General features: G+C 47.1%; 1 protein-coding gene across 3 annotated transcripts in view; it reads left to right on the top strand.

Moving 5' to 3' along the window:
- Nucleotides 1–19,628, top strand: part of CLYBL (citrate lyase beta like) — a 298,831-nt gene extending 279,203 nt beyond the window's left edge. The window contains exons 8-10 of one of the 3 annotated variants that reach the window (XR_002732819.2): nucleotides 13,844–13,963; nucleotides 14,969–15,904; nucleotides 18,917–19,628. Coding sequence is in view for 2 of the 3 variants with exons in the window: in XM_031934942.1 (XP_031790802.1) it covers nucleotides 13,844–13,939 (96 nt within the window). In the remaining variant the exon portion in view is untranslated. Of the gene's footprint in view, nucleotides 1–13,843; nucleotides 13,964–14,948; nucleotides 17,384–18,916 lie in introns of those variants that run through there. The other 2 variants (XM_031934942.1, XM_023218021.2) reach the window with 2 other exon arrangements.
- Nucleotides 19,629–20,678: the final 1,050 nt, after the last annotated feature.

Here is a 20,678-nt window from a genome sequence, read left to right as displayed (position 1 = left end):
TTAGTAGAGATGGCGTTTCACCATTTTGGTCAGGCTGGTCTCAAACTCCTGACCTCATGATCTGCCCACCTCGGCCTCCCAAAGTGCTGGGATTACAGGCGTAAGTCACCACGCCTGGCCCAGAATTTTGTAGTTCTTTTTATATTGAAATTTATTAAAAATATAAAGCAACCATTTCTATATGGCCCAGAATTTTGTAGTTCTTTTTATATTGAATTTTATTAAAAATATAAAGCAACCATTTCTATAATTCTTTTTTTTTTTTTTTTCCACTTTAGGTCAGTGGGCCTCAAAAAAAAAAAAAAAAAAAAGTGAGGCAATTTCTTACCACTACCCTAGGGAATAAAGAATTCTCTCTACTGTAGCATGCACCTCCCTGCAGCATCTTGGGCAGAAATGGGTACACAAAACACGTTTAGTAAACACTGTTTAGCTAACTGGTTTCCAAATTCCTGACAATGCTGAAAAAAAATGTATTAGATGTACTTTTAACAGTATATATGACATACTTCTGCTGCCTTCTAGAAAAATTGAAAGATGTTTCCATCAATTATTTCATCAGTTTTTCATCAATTGTACTTTGAAAAAATGTGCCAGTATTTTAGTAAATCTTTCAGTCTCTTCTAGTTAATGTTAACTCATTAAATCTGTGTTCCAAAGAAAGAATAAGCCTGCCATATATGAAATAGAGGAAGTTTAGCATTATTGGTCTTAGCTACAAACTGCTATAAGTGGTATTCATTGTCTGCTTTTGTCATGGGCAATAGGAGCTTAAACTTGATGTCAAATATTTTTAAATAAAGACATTTAAACATTTGGCCTGTTACACATTTGTCTTGGTTTTAAAAATAATTTTTAAAAATCTTTAAACAAGATTTCTGGTTTCAAAAAGAAATCTGAAATGGAGGTGATAGTAGCAGAACGCTACATAATTACTAAAAAATCAACGAATTATACACTTACAATGGGTGCATTTTATGGTATGCAAATCATACCTCAATAAAGCCACTTTAAAAACTGAGAAAAGCACAAAACCTAATTTGATGGCAAATGTGTTAACTCCCTTAGATTTTGATACGCTTATAAATCCAATTGTTTTCACCTCAATACGTAGCTTTCTACATAGCATACTTGGCTTTATTTTTCCAGATTTCCTTGTGAAAAGATATCGAAAACAAAGACTTGCCTACTCTTGCCTGATTATTCTGCCTGAATATTTTTAAAGAGAAATCTTGCCCTCTATATGTTTAGGCCCCAAGGAAAGTTTTAAAACTAGAAGGCTACCTTGGTCTCTCTGATCAGGTTTTAAAGTAAGCATGGCTCTGGTCCGTGGAGACCCAGACCTGGGCAAGTAGATGATTCGGGATGGTCATATATTCAGATAACTGGCACACACATGCACCTCAGCTCTCCTCCCTGCTGTTCGGCCGCCTCTACCTTTCCTGCCCTGCTCCTGCCAAATCCATCTTCCAAGCCTTCTACTGCTTCTTCTTCCCCATCGCACCCCTGACTTCCTGGAATTCTTGGTAAAGTCCCAAATTAGTCTTACCAAGAACAACACACAAATCGTTCTATTTTCTAGCTCCATCTTTCCATTTATTTAGCTAAAGCTAAGTAATTTCACCCTTCCTTTGTAAAAAGCAAAATGTTAACGCTTTCCATTCATTTTGCATCCACTCAATTTCTACATTCCAAGAAATGTCCCCGCTTTTGAACAAATGTGTCTATCCATCATCTTTGCTATACCTCTTCCTTTTCTGGTCCATCATCTGCTGAAAGAACTGTGACCTGTGTTTCAGTGCCTCCTCCTCAGTGTAAGCCAAGCTCTGGACTTCAGATCATCTGCATTTGATGAGCGTCTGTCCTCTGCTGATATTCTAAGTTTTTAAAATTTTCTAAATTCATTTGTTTTCCTCCTGAGGCTCTGCCAGATATATAGCATCCCTGACTCTAGTTTCTTAGAGACAACTAAATCTGTGATTTGTAAGAGTTTAGAGGGGACAGGAAGCTTCAGGCATGAGCCTGTTTCTGTTCATTGTATTTTCAAAAACTCTGATGTCTTTCAAACTCTTGCAGGTCTTAAAACTACTCTGAAATCATAAAACCTACTTAGATTTCAAACAGTCTGCTTCTCACTGAGCCATTCTGTGATAAGTGGAATTAAATAATCTCTGGCCAGCAATAACAGTAGCAATACCAGTAGCAATGGTGGTAGCAGTAACCATGCGAGCAGTGGCCATGGGAGTGGTAATAATAACCAGAAGAGAGATCATCACACTCCTAACAGTAGTGGTGGCCGTCATGACAGTGGTGTGGCCACAGTAGTGACAGTGCTGGTAGCATAACTGCTCCCATTGATTGTGAGAGCCTGTTAGGTGACAGGCCATTGTGCATATTTATATGCATATATGTGTGTATATATGTATGTGTATATATGCATATATGTGTGTATATATGTATGTATATATGCATATATGTTTGTATATGTGTGTATATACCTGTGTGTGTGTGTGTGTGTGTGTGTGTGTGTGTTTTTTTTTTTTTTTTTTTTTTTTTGAGATGCAGTCTTTCTCTGTTGCCCAGGCTGGAGTGCGGTGGTGGGATCTCGGCTCACTGCAACCTCTGCCTCTTAGGTTCAAGCGATTCTCATGCCTCAGCCTACTGAGTAGCATTACGGGCACATGCCACTATGCCCAGCTAATTGTATTTTTGGTAGAGATGGGGTTTCACCGTGTTGGCCAGGCTGGTCTCAAACTCCTGACCTCAAGTGATCCACCCACTTCTGCCTCCCATTGTGTTGGGATTTCAGGCATGAGCCACTGCACCTGGCCCTTGCATATATTATTTTATGTAATCCTCACAACAGCCCTATAGGAGCGATATTATCCCCATTTTCCAGATGAAGAAATTAAGACTGGGAAAGGTAGCTTTATTCATTGTGGATCACACAGCTGGAAAAGGCATTCCTGGATTCAAAGTTAGGTGTAACAGAGCCCAAAGTCCACATCCCTAACCTCTGCATGAAGCTGCTTCTAAGGGAAACACCGAGAAAAGCCAGATCCTTTCTCTCCAGGGAGCTTCCTTCCCCTTCATTGCAGCTGCAGGCTACTGAGAGCCACCGCAGGCTGTGCCCATCCTGGAAAGTGTCCTGTTTTTGCATAGAGAAGATGATCCCCTATGCCTGCTCAGACCATCACTGACCTGGCAGGTGGAGCTGCCCCAGAAACACAAGAGGCCTCCCTTCTGTGCCCCTCATGGCCCTGCCCTCTGAGTGACAGCCAGAGAGCTACAGGGGAAGGGACGGGAGGGATAAAAAGGAGCTTCTCCAGGCTTCTGCACCTTTCAGAGCTTGGAAAATGAATTCACTAACTGCCCAGGGTACACAATTCTCCCAACCTCCTGCATGACCCCCAAACTCAGTACCCTCTGTGAACCTGTGCCTTCTGGGGCCTTCCCCAGCCACTCAGCATGCTGCTCCCATCTGACTTTTCACTGTGCTTCCCAGTCAGGTGCAAAATGAACACCACCCCATCCCACCCCAAACCCGATATTCCCACTGTTACATTCTTATGAATTATTTAAAGGGCTTCCCCATCAAAGGCCATGGAGGGTCTTCCGTCTGAATTCCATGATAGGTAACCATAGATTAGCACAATGTGAATTGGTGTCTATGTTGAATGACTTCAGTTGAACTTTCAGAAATTTCATGTAGAGATACATTAGCATCCGTAAATTATCTGGCAATAGGAACGAATGGCTGCTGAATTTCAATTCAAAATATTATTAAAATACCAATCAAATTATCACTACAATTTAAAGTGTTAAAAAGATGAAAAACATGTTCTATACTTTCTAAGTCTTCAGTCATATTCTTTTACTATCTTCCTGACAGTTGTTTATTTATTTAATTATTAAGACAGGGTCTCTGTTGCTGGGGTACAGTGGCATGATCATGGCTCACTTTAGCCTCGACCTCCTGGGCTCAAGTGATCCTTCCACCTCAGCCTCCTGAATAGCTGGGACCACAGGTGCGTGCCACCACACCCAGCTATTTTTTTTTTTTTTTTTTAAAGACAGAGTCTCACTATGTTGCCCAAGCTGGTCTCAAACTCCTGGGCTCAGGCGATCCTCCCATCTTGGCCTCCCAAAGTGATTATAAGTGTGAGCCACTGTGCCCAGGCTTCATTACAATTTTTAAAGATGTTTATTCATAAAACAAAGAGTTACTGATATTCAGATATTACACAAGGACCAAATACCACCACCTTTAATCCCCCTAACAAATGCTTTAGGTATTTTTAAGACTGAAAATGTCACTCATATATTGTATTATTGAATTCTAGTATTTCTGGTATTGTAATAAATTACAGTAAGAACTTTCAAATGGAAGCCCAGGATGAAAAATGTTATATTTTACTTTTTCCCAAATTCTCATTAAAATTGCAATTTCATGCATTTGCTTATCTGCACATTATCTATATGTATTTTTAGCCTCATCTTAAGTAATAATATTTCTGAAATAGCTTAGATATGCTATTTTTATAAATTATATTAAATATAATTTAATACATAGTATATACAAAATAAATATGTAGCTGTATTCGAATTTTCTCTATAATTATCCCAAATACCAGTTATCAGCCATACTTTGGGTTACAACGATTAATAAGAAGAATTTGAGATTTGGGGTGAAAAGCCTTAGATTCAAGTCTTGTCCCCTTAAGTTCCTTTGTAAGATTAACTAGTACTGAACCCCATTGTTTGCACCTATAAAACTAAATAATCATGCCTTCTGTACTATAGGTGAGAAAAAGTCTTTGAAAATATTTTGGGTCAGGCGCGGTGGCTCACACCTATAATCCCAGCACTTTGGGAGGCCACAGCAGGCAGATCACTTGAGGTCAGGAGATCAAGACCAACCTGGACAACATGGCGAACCCCGTCTCTACTGAAAATACAAAAAGTTAGCCAGGCTTGGTGGGGCATGCCTGTAGTCCCAGCTAGTCAGCTAGTGGGGAGGCTGAGGTGGGAGGACCACCTGAACCCGGGAAGTCAAGGCTGCAGTGAGCTGTGATCGTGCCACTGCACTGCAGCCTGGGAGACGGGAGTGAGACCCTGTCTCAAAAAAAAAAAAAAAAAAAAAAAAGAATATTTTGTAATAGTATAAAGTACTATCAAATGAAACCTCTTTTTTGGGTAATGGGTCTTCCTAATGGCATTACCCTCCTCCGATTTTCAGTTTGGAAACTAATATTCCAGGGCTTACTGAGAGTATAGTTAGCTAGAGTAGAGGTTACAGTTGCCAAGACAATCTTCCTATTTCCTCCTCAAGGAAACTAACATCCTTTCCCCCAGATCTACCCCTCCCCTGGCGCCCAGAAAGCCGTGCCAGACAATCCATCCATGCTGTCCCACTGGGAAGTAGGGCTGGGCCAGGCCAGCCCAGCCTAGCTCTTAGCTTCCCCATCGTTGGATCCTCGGACCACCTCTGGACAGAGGAAAAACACCCAGAGTGAAGGAAAGGAAACAGGTGGTTCAACTTCCTCTGCTTGGGGTCCAGAAAGGAGCAAATATGGGCCCATCAGTGTGTGTAACAAGAACAGAGGAACCCCACTGGGTTTCAGTCCAGCTTCGTCTAATAGAGACTGTCTTTTGTGCTTTGTCATAAGAAATTCAAGCAGCTAATAAATAGCAGAACCGACTGGGCACGGTGGCTCACGCCTGTAATCCCAGCACTTTGTGAGGCCGAGGCGGGTGGATCATGAAGTCAGGAGTTCAAGACCAGCCTGGTCAACATGGTAAAATCCTGTCTCTACTAAAAATACAAAAATTAGCTGCATGTGGTGGCGGGAGCCTGAAATCCCAGCTACTCAGGGGGCTGAGGCAGGAAAATAGTTTGAACCAGGGAGGCGGAGGTTGCAGTGAGCCGAGATCGCGCCATTGCACTACAGCCTGGGTGACAGGGCTATACTCCATCCGCACCCCCCACAAAAAAAAGCAGAACCAGTATTTTAAAATGTCATCTCTCTTCCAGATTGCTTTAATTTAGGCTGGAGTAGGCTGTGTGTCCTCAGGCCCTAGGAGACAGCTCTTGAGCCATAGAGAGAACCACAGAAAGATCCAGTGTCTCCTACCACACCCCTTAGTTTTGTGTATCGGTTATGTCACTGGTGACCAGAGACACGAGGCTCCTGCAGAACAAAGAAAGCCAACTCCACGTACACTTCCAGTCCCCACACCCTTCTCCTGACTCTTCTGGCATCCCTGGCCTTCGAAAGCTGACTTTTAAAGCACTGTTCTTTGAAGCCCTTCCCTGGTCAAACCAGCACCATTGTGATGGCTCCTTCTCTCCTTGGCCCTGAAGCACCACAGACATCATAAACTCACTTGCCGTTTAACTGTTAAGTCACTTGCACGAGTTAACTAGAGCCCAAACCAACATGAAATTTTTTTTTTTCGTGAAAAGCTCTCACTCTGTCACCTGGGCTGGAGTGCAGCGGTGCCATCAAGGCTCCCTGCAGCCTGGACCAGGCTCAGGCGATCTTCCCCGCTCAGCCCAGGAGTGCTGGGATTACACTACCACACCGGCCCCAGCATTACCCGTTTTGAGGTCAGCTGCAGTGTCCTACCAGAGGCTCAGCAAGTGTTGGCCAACTGAACAGTGAATATTACCAGACCAGGGGCACGGAGAGACACGTGCAGATAAAGGAGAGGAGAAGGTGAGCGCAGAACTGGAAAGCTTTGTGGAGACCTGGAGTGGTTCTGTCTTCTCCTATCACTGTCCCCTCAGTCACCCAGCTCGTATGCCAGAAGGAGCCATCATGTGCCCTGCTCTGTATTCCTTTCCTCCTCCTGTCCCTTTCCCCTGCTTAGCTGCTCCTCACCCTTCACATGTCAGTTTAAACATCACGTCCCACAGGATGCCCCACATGATCAGGTTAGGTCCCCTATCAGTTACTCTTCAGCTCCCCTGTGCCTTGCTTTTTAAACAAACGTTCTCGTTCATAAGTAATAGTCGTTTCTGTCATTGTCTATTTAATGTCTTTCCCCCCATTAGACTGGAAGCCCTGTGAGGTCAGGGACCACATCTGTCTTGTTCCTGTTGTCATAAGTCCCGGGGCCTGTGGCACGCCAGGCATGCAGCAGACTCCGCATCCGTGTCGATGCAGGGAACTGACAGGCACAGGTGTGGGCCAGGGCGTCCTGCACAGCTTGATAGGGTGGGAGGCAGAGCCCCATATCCCTGAGACCAGCTGGGATGAAACCTCACTGCACATTCCAGGTGACTTAAAGACCCAGCAGGATGTGTGATAGCAAAGCTTTGCCCAGACAACTACAGTCCCTTCCCTAAGGTCCCAAATTAAAGAAAAAGAATGACCCAAATCACCAACTATGGAACCTGTGTCCCTCTATTCAGGCAGGTCAGTACTGCTGCTCTTGGCTTTTCATTCAGCCTTTTCCATCATCACCAGGGCAGCAGTCACAGAGCATTTCCTGTGTTCCTGGCAGGTACTGGGTACTGGCTGCTGGGTGCTGGCTCTTGGGAGTCAAAGGCACGTGAGGCCTGGTGCCTGCCTACAGGTGCCTCACGGCATTGTGAGAAAGATAGCAATGTAAACAAATAGATAGGAACACAGGCTATGCCAGGATCTGCACAGGGAAAGGGTGGAGAGGGATTTGCTCTAGCAAGGAGGCTTCATAGAGGTGACAACTTGACATCTGGAAGCATCAGGAGGAGTTTGCCAGACAGGGAAAGGGCCTTCAGAGAGAGAGCAGGGCATGCGGCAGAGCTGCAGGGCAGTGTGTTTTGGGGGATGGTCTCAGGGGACTGGCAGGAGACGAGGCTGAGTGGGGGCAGGGTCCCATCATGGGCAGGCTTGGGTCTCCACTGAAGATACTGCACTTAATTCTGCAAGTCCAAAGAAAACCATGGCAAGGTTAAAGCAAGTAGATGATTCCATCAGATCTGTTTTAGAAAGATAACAGCATGCTCCCAACTAGAAAAGTGCCACCCCCTATAAACATCCTGGCACCATGTCCCTGAGAGCTCCGGGAGCCAGCTTTGGAGCCGGGAAGCCTCACTGAGCTGTGGGTGCCTGGCATCCAAACGGACATCCTTAAAATGAATGTCACAACAAAACTGAGAGGGAACCAAGGGCACACGGGGGCCTTTCTAAGGACTCTCGTGTGGGAGAAGCTGAAAAACAGTAAAGAAGAATGCAGCAGTGCCCGTGACAGTGTCTCTGGGAGTATCATCTTCTACCTTTTTTGGGGAGTTTCAGGGCGCTGTTGACTTTGTAGGTAAGGAAGAGCCATATCCCAGGAGGCCACAGCCGGGCTGAGAGATTTAGCAAGTGGAAGGCACAGCCAGGATCTCGAGGAGAAATCTGATCATGGCGAACACTGGCTGGAAGTTTAACTCCCTGGGAACTGCTGTGAGGCCATTGACTCATTGAGCAGGAAGACTTAGCACCATATGGGAAAAGGGTGATACCCCAAAAAAGAAGGACTCCAGCAGCTGTATTCAAATAGTAGCGTTGAATTCTCACAGAGAGCTTCCTCTCAGGGAGCCACAGCAGCACCGTCATCAGAGTGTGCTGTTGGAACCCCCTCAGTGTCCACAGAAGTTATTTGGAAACATAGTGAATAGGGAAAGACGTAGATCAATGTGTGGTTTCTAGAAAATTACTCTGTTAGGACTGTGGAGAAAAAAAGTCAAGTACTAAGTGCCAGAAATGCAAAATATATGACAATTTCCCATAGATGTGATTAGTATTGTCATCACGCCGGCATCACCTCTTTCACCGTCAAATTGTAAGTCAGATTATGTCAGTGCTTATCTGATCAATGGGCAATGGCCGAGGTGTCAGAAAAACCACAGTTCGATGGTGACTGTTTCCTTCCTATGCAAAAGACACGTGTGCTATGGTGATACTGGCCTTCACCTTCAGGAGTCTGAAATCATAGACATATGTATAGTAAGATGTGCAAAGCAATTGACCAGTGATTTATTACAACAAATAACGCCATAGGTAACTGTCAAATAAAAGCCCAAGATGTCCGGAGCTCCACGGCAACGCGTGGAGATGCCTGGCATTGCTCTAGGTACCCATCTGTGTGAGCAGTGCGGTCCCGCAAAGATGGCCCTGATTGGGAAGAAGTGCAGCCATTGTAGGCCCTCAGATCATCCCCGTGCTCACCACCCTGGCCTTTTCTCCAACTCTTGTTGCATCAGGTAGCACCTGCTTCTTCCTTCCCTCTCCCCTCCAGCGGATGGTAAGCTCCCAGAGGGCAGGGCCAAGTCGCATCCTCTCACTGTCCCAAGCGACTGGCACAAGGGAGCTGCTCAGTCCATTCTTGATGGATGAATGAATAAGTGGTGATTAACCTAAGAAAATTCTGCCATTTCGCATCTTGGGGTTGCCTTACAAGAGAAAGGCATCATTTACAGAAGGCTGCAAGAGGGCTCTTCAGTTTGTGGACCTGCATATCCAAGCCAGCCTAACCATTTCTACCTGGGGGAGCTAAAACACGGAAGCTCTCAAACATGAATATGCATTAGAACCACCGGAGGAGTCCCAGTCAACCTCCAGGTTTGCTGCACAAACCATGTGGGACTGGGCCCAGGAATCTGCATTTTAACAAGCCCCCCCCCTCCCCACCGCCCATTATTCTGATTCAGGGAGTCACAGAACACACTCAGAGAATGCTTTTCAATCACCAGGCCCCTAAGCGCACAGGCTTGGCATTAGATAGAATCAGCTTTATCCCTGTTCTGTTATATAATTACTAACTACAGGGCCAAGTTGCACATGTTTCTTAAGCTCCTTCTGCCTCAGTTTTCTCAGTTATTAAAAGGGGATGAGTATAAACTCAAAGACAGAAAGGAGAATGGTGGTGGGCAGTGGCTCATGCCTTGTAATCCCAGCACTCTGGGAGGCCGAGGCAGGAGGCTCACTTGAGCCTAGGAATCTGAGACCAGCTTGGGCAGCATAGGGAGACCTTGTCTCTACATAAAAAATTAGCTGGGCATGGTGGTGCACACCTATGGTCCCAGCCACACGGGAGGCTGAGGCAGAAGGATGGCCTGAGCCTGGGAGGTCAAGGCTGCATTAAGCCGTGATGATGCCACTGCACTCCAGCCTGGGTGACAGAGTGAAACCCAAGGATTCTACTTTTGGCATCCTTGTTAAAAGTAGAATGGTGGTTGCTGGGGGCAGGGGGACATGGAAATGGAAAATTGTCTAATACAGAGTTTCAGGGATTTGGGTGGGGGGAGGTTTAGGATGGAGTCTCGCTGTATCACCTAGGCTGGAGTACAGTGGCACGATCTCGGCTCACTGCAACCTTTGCTTCCCGGGTTCAAGCAATTCTCGTGCCTCAGCCTCCCGAGTAGCTGAGACTACAGGTGCCCACCACCACGCCCAGCTAATTTTTCTGTTTTTAGTAGAGACAGGGTTTCACCATGTTGGCCAGGCTGGTCTCGAACTCCTGACCTCAGGTGATCCATCTGCCTTGGCCTCCGAAGTGCTGGGATTACAAGCGTAAGCTACTGCGCCCAGGCTGCAGAGTTTCAGTTTTGCAAGAAGGAAAAGCTCTGGAGATCTGTAGCACAATGTACATAGAGTTAACACTTCTGAACTGTACGCTTAAAAACATCTAAGATGGTGAATTTTATGTTACATGTTTTTGCCACAACTAAAAAAAAATTTTTTTACTGAGGATGGATAATGGTATCTACTTCAAAGTGTTGTTATGAGCATTACATGAAATAATATATTTAAAGTGCCAGGCAACAGGCCCCAGACTAGGAACTGCTCAAAGAATTATAGCTATTATTATGATAGTAGCATGGGTGTTAAAAAATTTAACCATGAGGCCGGGCGCGGTGGCTCACACCTGTAATCCCAGCACTTTGAGAGGCTGAGGCAGGCAGATCACCTGAGGCCAGGAGTTCGAGACCAGCCTGGACAACGTGGTGAAACCAAGTCTCTACTGAAAATACAAAAAAAATTAGCCAAATGTGGTGGCATGCACCTGTAGTCCCAGCTACTTGGGAGGCTGAGACAGGAGAATCGCTTGAACCTGAGAGGCAGAGGTTGCAGTGAACCGAGATTGCGCCACTGCACTCCAGCCTGGGCAAAAGAGCGAGACTCAGTCTCAAAAAATATATAAATAAATATAAAATATAATCATTAAGGAAGATTTCAAACCCTCCCCAAAAATCCAAGTAGCTTTTTGATGAACTGCATTTTTCCAAATCCTGACCAATAGACTATTTTCTTTTCTTTTTTTTTTTTTTGAGACGGAGTCTCACTCTGTCGCCCAGGCTGGAGTGCAGTGGCCGGATCTCAGCTCACCGCAAGCTCCGCCTTCCAGGTTTATACCATTCTCCTGCCTCAGCCTCCGGACTATTTTCATCTCACCTATAGATCCACATGTTAAAAAAAATGCCACCTAAATTACAAGTGGCTATGTGAGAGCCTGGGGATATTCACGCTAGGCAGTTTCATTCATAACACTAAAATCATCCATCTGCAGAGATGCAGGACACAGAACAAATATGCTACATTTTGTTTTGTACCTTAAGCTTCATTAAAGAAAATCAAGCAAAACCTGCCACCATAGAAGAAATGATCTCCCAGTCTTGAAAAACCATGTGAAGTGTTTTTCATCTTTGATATGCACATGGAACCCAAAGCAGGTTCGGGAACGTGGCACAGACTCACGGCCACCGTTTGGATTCTCTGTGTACCGTTTTGATTTCGTGTGCATCTATGCTAATTTCGTCTCCCCAGCCTATTGTTGAAACCCTAGCAGGACAGATGTGCTGTTTTACAGGGCCATAATCCACTTGGTGGGCAGATAACCAAGAGGCCTTTGGTCTTCATCGTTCACTCCAATAAGAAAACTAGACGACTGCCTTATAAAACAGCATGTGACCCAAGCCCTGATTTCCACGTAACGCCAACCTGCAGGACCTCCTCGGAACTTCCAAATTAGGAAAATTCCTCCTGGTCATCAGCTCGAGGCTGAATTAAGTTATGGAAAGGACAATCTGGGGGTATAAACAGTAAAAACGAGAGGACTGGGAAGTGACTTGCAGTACAGGAATTTAGGCCAGACAGGTGTTCATATGAGTAAGAGTCATCATTCTAAGGCTGAGAAGGTTGGCCACTACTGGTAAAAATCCTGATCCTAGTAGGCTTAGAATCTCTCTCAATCGAAAGATAAATCCCAAAAGTCATTGCTAAGGACTCCCCCCATTTTTCTTCACCTCCATCCTTTGTATAACCATAACTTACTACCTCTCAGCCCTCATCATGGGAGCCCAGCACTCCTATCCCAGCAGCCGTGAGTAACATCGGCATTGACTGTTGGGAAGTGGTACTTGTCAAATCCAGAAACGAGCTGCAACAGATGCAAATGGACCACCATCAATGTGCCTTAGGATTGCCCCAACCACCTCTAGGTATCGAAGGACCCCTGCACCCCACTCCCACCAGCATCCTTGCCCACAGGTCAAAGCAGGGTGGATTAGGATGAAGGGCTATCATTGTAAGCAACAAAAGGAAGTGATGAAAAGAACACAAATAACTAGACATTAACTTTGGGTTCTGAACATGCTGCTTTCTGTCCATTTAATCTGTCTTTTGCCGATGCACTTAAAGAAGCTACCTTGTCTTCTTAATGTGGCGATCTCTGATGAATGCTTGAAGCTCTGAGACCCAGGCATCAGCCCCAGCTCTGGCTTTCCCTAGTCACATGACCTTGGAAGATCACTTCTTTTTTTCCTTCTTTTATTACTCTGAGCTTCCGTTTCCTCATCTAGAACAGGGTTTAGGTTACTTGACACAGTCTATATAAGTATGGTAGAAGTTTTTTTAAAAAATGAGTCTGTAAAATGGGGCTATTCCAGGAGATTTTAGAGACGCCTTCCCATCTTAACATTCAACAGATCTGTGATTCTTTTGTTACAGCTCATGTCCCTGGTATTTCTTTCTTTTTTTTGAGATGGAGTCGCGCTCTGTTGCCCATGCTGGAGTGCAGTGGTGTGACCTGGGCTCACTGCAACTTCTGCCTCCTGGGTTCAAGCCATTCTTCTGCCTCAGCCTCCCAAGTAGCTGGGACTACAGGCATGCGCCACCACGCCCAGCTAATTTTTTTGTATTTTTATTAGAGACAGGGTTTCACCATGTTGGCCAGGCTGCTCTCGAACTCCTGACCTCAGGTGATCCGCCTGTCCTGGCCTCCCAAAGTGCTAGGATTACAGGCATGAGCCACCGCGCCTGGCAGTCCCTGGTCATTCTAATGGTCTTCTGTAAGTGTGTACCAACAGACTTATCTCTTTGTACTCAGTACTATCCTACCTTGCATTTTCTCATCACCTTCTCATGTTACCTCTCAGTTATGTTACAGCAAGGCGGTAAGATTTTGCCATTAGCCTGACGGTACAAATTTTTACAACAATCATCAGTTGCCAGAATATATTCCTGCTTTTAAAGTTCCACATAATATTTCAAAAATATATAGGGAAGTATTTAGATTTTCCTCCCACAGCTGTTTTCTGCTTGATTTCAAGAGCTAACTGAACAGTTTCCTGTCTTGTGTCCGATGTGTTTTTCCTCTCCATTAAAATGCTGAAGATTTTTATTCTTTTCCCGTCTTTAGGAGAAAAAAGAAATCTCTCCTCTGTAATTTACTTCGGCTTTCTCAAAAGTTGGGTAGGAAAGTCAGTATAATTCGGGTGGAATCTAAAATATTCTTGTTGTGCAAGTGTGCACAGAAGGGAAACCTATCATTTGAGCATTCTTGCGGGAAGTTCGTGTTCTCTGTTTTCCAGGGAGCCTTTACTTTCCAAGGGAGTATGATCGACATGCCATTACTGAAGCAGGCCCAGAACATTGTTACGCTTGCCACCTCCATCAAGGAAAAATGATCTGTTCAATGAAGCTCTCATCAGGTGGGCTGAACATATACAGTGGGTTTCTTAAAGACAAACCACAATACTCAAAGCAACTTGTTAGGATGCCAGATTGGGACCTGACTCCATTTACAGTTCATGTGAATCACGATTTTGTTGTTGTTGTCTTACTGGCCAGTTATTCCCCTAAAAAAAATGAACGTTTTTCCTTTTGGATCCAAGTTTATGATTTTATGATTTTTAGTGTATTACAAATATGAGCTTATGATTTCACAGGGAGGTAAGATCCTGGGGAAAGATGGGCTGTGAGGGGAAGGTAGGTCTTTAATGACACGGTCTTTCCCAAATAGACATATTCCCTCCACCCTTCTCATGTTACTCAATGTTTCCTGATTGTTCATGTGTACAGCTGACACCACAAATAATTTTAAGAAAAGCCAGGCCTTTAAAAAATAGTAACAACATTAAGGGCTCATCTCTATTTCACTAGTAATCTGATAAAACAACAGAGATGGCATCAAAAAAGGATACTAAGTACTATATTGGCTTAAAAAGACACTTTCTAAAAATAAACTTTCAAAACTGGTTACTATTAACCTCCACCCCCGAAATGAAACATCCATCTCCTTGAACCGCTAGATGATGAACAGGAAAGCTGTCATCCTGGGTGAATGCTGTGGGTCAACCGTTACTGGCAATTAAAAAATAAATGTGCAGAAACACACGACCATCCATTCTCCCCCTTTATTTTCCCGTTTAACTGTTTGCCATTGAGGCCATTTCCCCCTGGAAATGTATGGCCGAGACAGGACTCCCTCAGTCATAAACTTGTAGCGTCTCAGAAGACACAATGCCCCCGAGCTGGTGCATGTGGCCCCTGCAAGATTTGCATCACATTAGAGATGCGGCTGCAGGTCAGATGGGTGGTGTGGTTAACGGGCTTAGTAAAGCTGTTTTGAAGAGGTTAACCCAGCTTGTAGTAAGGGTAAATAAACATAACAACCAGCCATTGTTCCCTATTCAGCATGTACTCTTATATTGAAGGCTAAAGGGTATTGAAGCTGCAGAGGGATCAACTTGTGCTTGCCAGAGGACGCCAATGAAGTTTGAAACACCAACAATCAGAGATTTTGTTTCTGTTCCTCATTAAATCATGAGCTTTTGTGCCGAGACTCTGGACGACTGTTCCTTAAGAAATTAACAGAATGGGAAGTTTTAAACTCTACACCAACCTTTTCATGACCTACACAGCAGCAACACTGCTACTCTTAGACAAACACCGCGGGGAAGGCTGTTCTGTTTATTTAAATTTGTAAATAGAAAACAGTTGTTTTTTACTTTCATTTTTCACCTCCTCCTACGCCCTTTTGGATTATTTCCTCCGCAGCCCCTAGCGTGAGCCCCAAGCAGGCCTCTCCTTTTCCCCACTTCTTGCAATTCGCACAGGAAGCCCAAGAGGTGAGTGGAGCTGAGGTTAGACACCAGGAGAGGCACCATCACACGAAAGCACGGCCGCAGAGTCCCACCACCACCAGGTGACCCCCACCCTGCCCAGTGCACAGCAGAGAAGGACAGCCATACGGGGAGCCAGCACTGGGCAAGATGGCTGTGGGGACCCTCATTCTGTGAAGACAACAACTCATTTCCCAAACACGGGATCCAGGAGACAGAGAGCTCCTAAATGGAGATGGCACATGCTCCATGGGGTCCCTCATAAAGCAGTGCCACCCTCCACCCTGGCTGCCCTGTGCTGCCCCAGAGTGGCCAGAAAGGAAGGTGAGAGCTAGCCCCATCCTCACTCAGAGGCAGGAAGGAGGAATATGGCATCTCACCAACGCGAGAGCCAAACGGCCTCTAGCCACACTGCTTCCAGACCCCAGAGCGGGCAGCAGCAGCAGTTCCTGCAGGAGCACCCACAGCACCCATTGTTGCAGCTGGGACCCACTGAGGATGGGACTCCTGGAGTCAGGTGCGCACCAGGTAACCCAGGACCACGCTGCGCACACCCAGTCCGCCCCTCTGCTCAGAACGCAGAGGGATGGGAGGATGGCTTGGCAGTGGCAAGGCAAGAGAAGGCCTCTCTCGCTCTGCCCCTGCCATAGACACCTGCTGAGGGTGTTAGAAACAGTGGAGGCAGGGCTGGTCCTAAGCAGAAGAAGAAAATAAACCCCATCTTGTCTTTCCTATGGGCAGCCCTCACCCCAATCTAACTACCCTTTCCATCCTCCAGCCTAGTCCAACGAAGCCCTTGGCTTGAGGCGATGAAGGGCTTGCATTCTAGTCTCCACCCTGGCCCCACAGGCAGCCAGCCAGCCAGCCCCACACAGAGGAGCCTCCTCAAGACCTCCCCAGCCAAGGAGCCCTAAGACCTGGGGAAAAGCAGGCCCCTCCGCAAGGTCCCTGGGTGGTACGGAGGCCTGACTGGCTAAGTCTCCCACTGCTGGCCACTCCCAGGCCACGGTTTCCTAGGTCCCAGTCACATCGGACTGCTCGCCACACCCCTGCCCTCATCCCAAACTGCTTTGTTCAAACAAAACCACCTTGTTTCAGTCTCCCCAAATGTCCAGTTTATTATCTTCCTCATAATCCATGGTCCCTATCAGGGTAGGATCATGAGACTAGGACCTATGAGAGTCACAAATCTGGACCAAAGTCCCATTCTCTGAACAGAGACCCAAACGACGAGGGTCCCAGAAGAGAGTTCAGTCCTGATCAGAAACCCAGGGTGCCTTAGACCTCGAAGAACGAAACTCCAGGAAGAAGATGCTGGAAGGCAAAGGGTATTCCCCCTCTTTCCCCACCCGCATCGCTGTGGTGCCACGGGTGGGCCCAGGTGCCCTGGGAAAGATGGGAGAGCAGCCAAGGGTGGGTGAGTGAGCTCCACTGAGCTCACCGGGCACCCTGGACATGGGGAAGTGACAGCTGCCCGGCTCCTGAGCCAGGCATGGGTGACAGGAAGAGGACCTTGCAGCTAATCTGATTAATTAGAAACCATACCTGTTTATATTTTGTGTAGCTCATCACAAGCCGCTTAGCCATATCACCCCCCTGTTATTAATTCTTGGGGTCTAAATTATGGGTAACACTATTAAAACATTATCAGAACTAATGAGAAACAATTACTTAGAAAATGAGCCGGGACAAGATTGAGTCGAGAACATCAGTGGTGATCGCTGTAGATTAGTTTAATAAATCATCAGGTGCAAGGCAAGACTGACTGTATGTATGCAAAGCCCCGTCACGGGAAAATGAAATTGAGATTTTTTTTTGCATAATTTTTTCATTAATCTCAATAGGACCCGTGTGGTGTAGATTGCTTTATTCCCCTAATACCTTCCCTGAGGGGGGGGGCCCAATAATGTCTTCATTGTTTTACTGAGGTCTTAATGACAATCTGTGACAACCTCATTTTAATGTATAGAGGATTATATCAATACAGTCATGTTTTATTGAAACGGTGAGGGGAACTCCAGTCCGAGTCGGGCAGTGTCTGTGAACACAAGTTAGGACGTTTCTCGGCATCCGGGAGCCTTCCCGGCTGATGTCCCAGTGTTGGTCCTCCCAGCCGCCCTCCCCTCCTCTCCTCCAGGGGCGGCCGGGAAAACAGTCCTGCGGGATGCAGACTTCACCGCCTCCGATTTGAATCTGAAAGTAACTCCTTCCCTGGCACATTTCGCTGGGCAGATAGAACAAACCATGTCGTTTTCCCCCGTCTCTAAAATAGACATGTTATTATCATTCACACTTTTGCACCCGGTCGTTTTGCGGGAGTTCGGGAAACTGACGTGCTTCATTGGGGACATTGTAATTTTGTAACAATGCCACGAGGAGAAAAAAAATACGGGGTTCTTTGTTTTGTTTTAATTGGAAGGACCTTCTGCTTTTACGATTTCGGTTTACCTTGGAAAACCGAATCTTCTGTGTTTTCTTCCTTCTAGTACTAGAAAAGCAAGGAATGGCACAAAACAGGTTCTGAGACGGCCTGCGAGGCCCCGAGCTCGTGGACGCGGCTGAGGGTCCGTGTCACCCGCGGAGCCCCTGCCATGCTTCCCGGCTCATCTTCGCGGGGAGCGGACACCCCAGCATTTCAGCGTGAAAGTCTTCGACTTTCTTTCCGCGCTGTATTTCCCACGGGCGGAGCGGGGTACCTGAGCGCGGCCCCCACGGAGGGTCAGTGACTTTCCCAGACCCCGCTTGGCGCCCGCGAGTCCGCGCGTGGGACCCAGCAGCTCTGCGCCGGCTGGCTTTGGAGGGGGTGGTGTTCGTTTGTTTAAATTCCAGTTGTTATTTGGCAGCATATCGCCTTCCCAGTCAATCAGAATTGCCCACGACGTAAAGAGCGACTTGCGGGAAGGGGCCGAAGCCGTCGGTAGCGCCCGGGCGGCGGCGGCCACTCGAACCCCGTTTCCGCCGAGCGCGCTGCAGCCTGCGGGGCGAGTTCGTTTTGTTTTGACAAAATCATTTGGGACTTCTTTGTCACTCATGCCCTTCCTTTTAAATGATTTTTATTTTTTTCCCACTGTAAGTGACCGGTTGGGTTTTACTTTTGCTTCTTCCGACGGAAAGGGCGCCGCGAGCCGGGGTGGGCGGCCCCGCGGGCAGGAGGAGCGCAGGGACACGCGGTGGCCGCAGATGCCGAGCCCTGCGGAGCCCCGAGGCTGCGTCCCCTGCGCCCCGGCTGCGCGCGGAGCCGGGGCCGAGGCCGAGGCCGAGGCCGAGGCCGGGCCGGGGGGAGCGTGGCGGCCCAGGAGGCCTGGACTGTGGGCCCCGCTCGCCCGCCCGCCGCGGGCCGCCCGGAGCCTGCGCGCCTGTCGCGCAGCCTGGCTGTAATGGTGGCAGATCAAAGGCGGCCCCATGTCCCGGTGGAGCCCGGGACAATCCCGCGCCTTTGTGCGCTGTTGCTAGGAGCCCGAGAAACTAAGAGAAAGTGTCAGGAGCATGTTAATCAGACTCGTTACACTGTAACAATAACGCCTCTCTTGGGTCTCCCAGGCCCCAGCACCCCGCGCACCCCGCGCACAGGCCGGACACCTGCGCGGGGCCCTCGCGCACGCTCTGGGGTCCCGCCGGCCCCGGGGTCCCTGCAGCCCCGAATCCGCGCCCAAGCCACGCGGAACGACGAGCCCCGAGGGGACCCGCAGGCTGCCGGTGCAGCTCCCTGGGTGTGGTCTCCTTGACCGAAGCCTCGGCCTCACCCCGCCAGGCCGCAAGCCCGAGGGACGAGGGACGAGTTGGCCACTTTGTTCAGTCACAGTATTCGAATCAAGAGGAAAATGAACATTCCCTTTCTGGTAGCTTTTTGGTTATGAGTTTTTGCAAAACTGTGAAGTCAACTGTGCCGATTTCCCTTGGGAATTCCTGGAGGCCACTCTAAGTGGTAATCGCAAGTTTAAGAAGGAAATGGGGAAGTTTTGCTGAGAGTAAAGATGTCGCCGAACTTTTTGAAGGGATTTGCTTCATTCATTCGTTTAGTCATTCAACAAACACCCTGTTGAACCCGATTGGGTGCCAGAGGGGCCAGTCACAGGACTTATTCCAGATGAACTTTTCTTTTGAAATTAGAATGCCCTTGTGGAAGCCAAAGGAGGAGCAGAAGCCTAAAATAATGTCAAGTGTCAACGCAAAAAAAGTGCCATTGGCTACTACAGTGTGTGATGATAACAAGAGAGGTGCGAATTAGGAATTAAAAACGTTTGAAAAACTACAGGCCATATGCTTTGAAACCAGTCAGTTTTTCCACCTTTCATCTCCCTCTCCCCTCCAGTTTTGGTGGGCAGGAGCTCTGCCAGGCTGCAGTCCTCAGCCTGTCAGAGGCCTGCCTGAGGTCTGAGGAGTGAGGCCAGGCCTTCTGTTTGTACACAGCCTTTCAAACTTGCAGAGAGACACACCCCATCCTGGCCCCATTCCCCTTTGCTCATACGCAGGGAATTGGAAAACTGTCCTCAGGCTTAGGGCTGAATTTGGCCAAGTTAAGGTGCTTTTCTCCCATACAAGCTCTTGTTCAAGAACCAACCCATTCTGGAAGGTGTAGAAGGAGGCCAGACTTCCAGAGTCTAGCTACCCGCACCTAAGTCACAGGACAAAGCTGGCTGTCACCAGGATGGGTGTAAGACAGCCTCTCAACTCACCTGTGCCTACCATTGACGGAGGAGGAATCCCAAAACTGTGTGAGACTCCTCTGTTGGTGAAAATTTCCGTCTCACTATTGCATGCAACATGTAAACATACAGAAAACTGGGTCGGGCACAGTGACTTCTGCCTGTAATCTCAGCACTTTGGGAGGCTGAGGTGGGCAGATTCAGGTCAGGAGTTCAAGACCAGCCTGGCCAACATGGTGAAACCCCATCTCTACTAAAAATACAAAAAATTAGCCAGGGGTGGTGGTGCATGCTTGTAATCCCGGCTACTCAAGAGGCTGAGGCAGGAGAATCGCTTGAACTCAGGAGGCAGAGGTTGCCCAAGATCCTGCCACTGCACTCCAGCCTGGACAAGAAGGGCAAAACGCTGTCTAAAAAAAAAAAAGAAAGAAAAAGAAAAAGAAAGAAAGAAAACGGGACAGGTTCCCTGGGGATTGGAGCCTCAGGCCTGGAAGGAACTTTAGAGATTCTTTTCATTACATAAATAAAAGAGTTGATAGGCTGAAAACTCCATCTTACAAAAAAACAAGCGAGGCCGAACGCTGGCTATATGATGATGTTAAAATAGCTGGCTAAAAGGGAGAGCTTCAGTGACAAGAAACTGGATTTCTTTGGTT

Source organism: Piliocolobus tephrosceles, chromosome X, assembly GCF_002776525.5.
Source record: "Piliocolobus tephrosceles isolate RC106 chromosome X, ASM277652v3, whole genome shotgun sequence".
Classification (NCBI taxonomy): domain Eukaryota; kingdom Metazoa; phylum Chordata; class Mammalia; order Primates; family Cercopithecidae; genus Piliocolobus; species Piliocolobus tephrosceles.
This window is presented reverse-complemented; position numbering and strand designations above follow the sequence as displayed.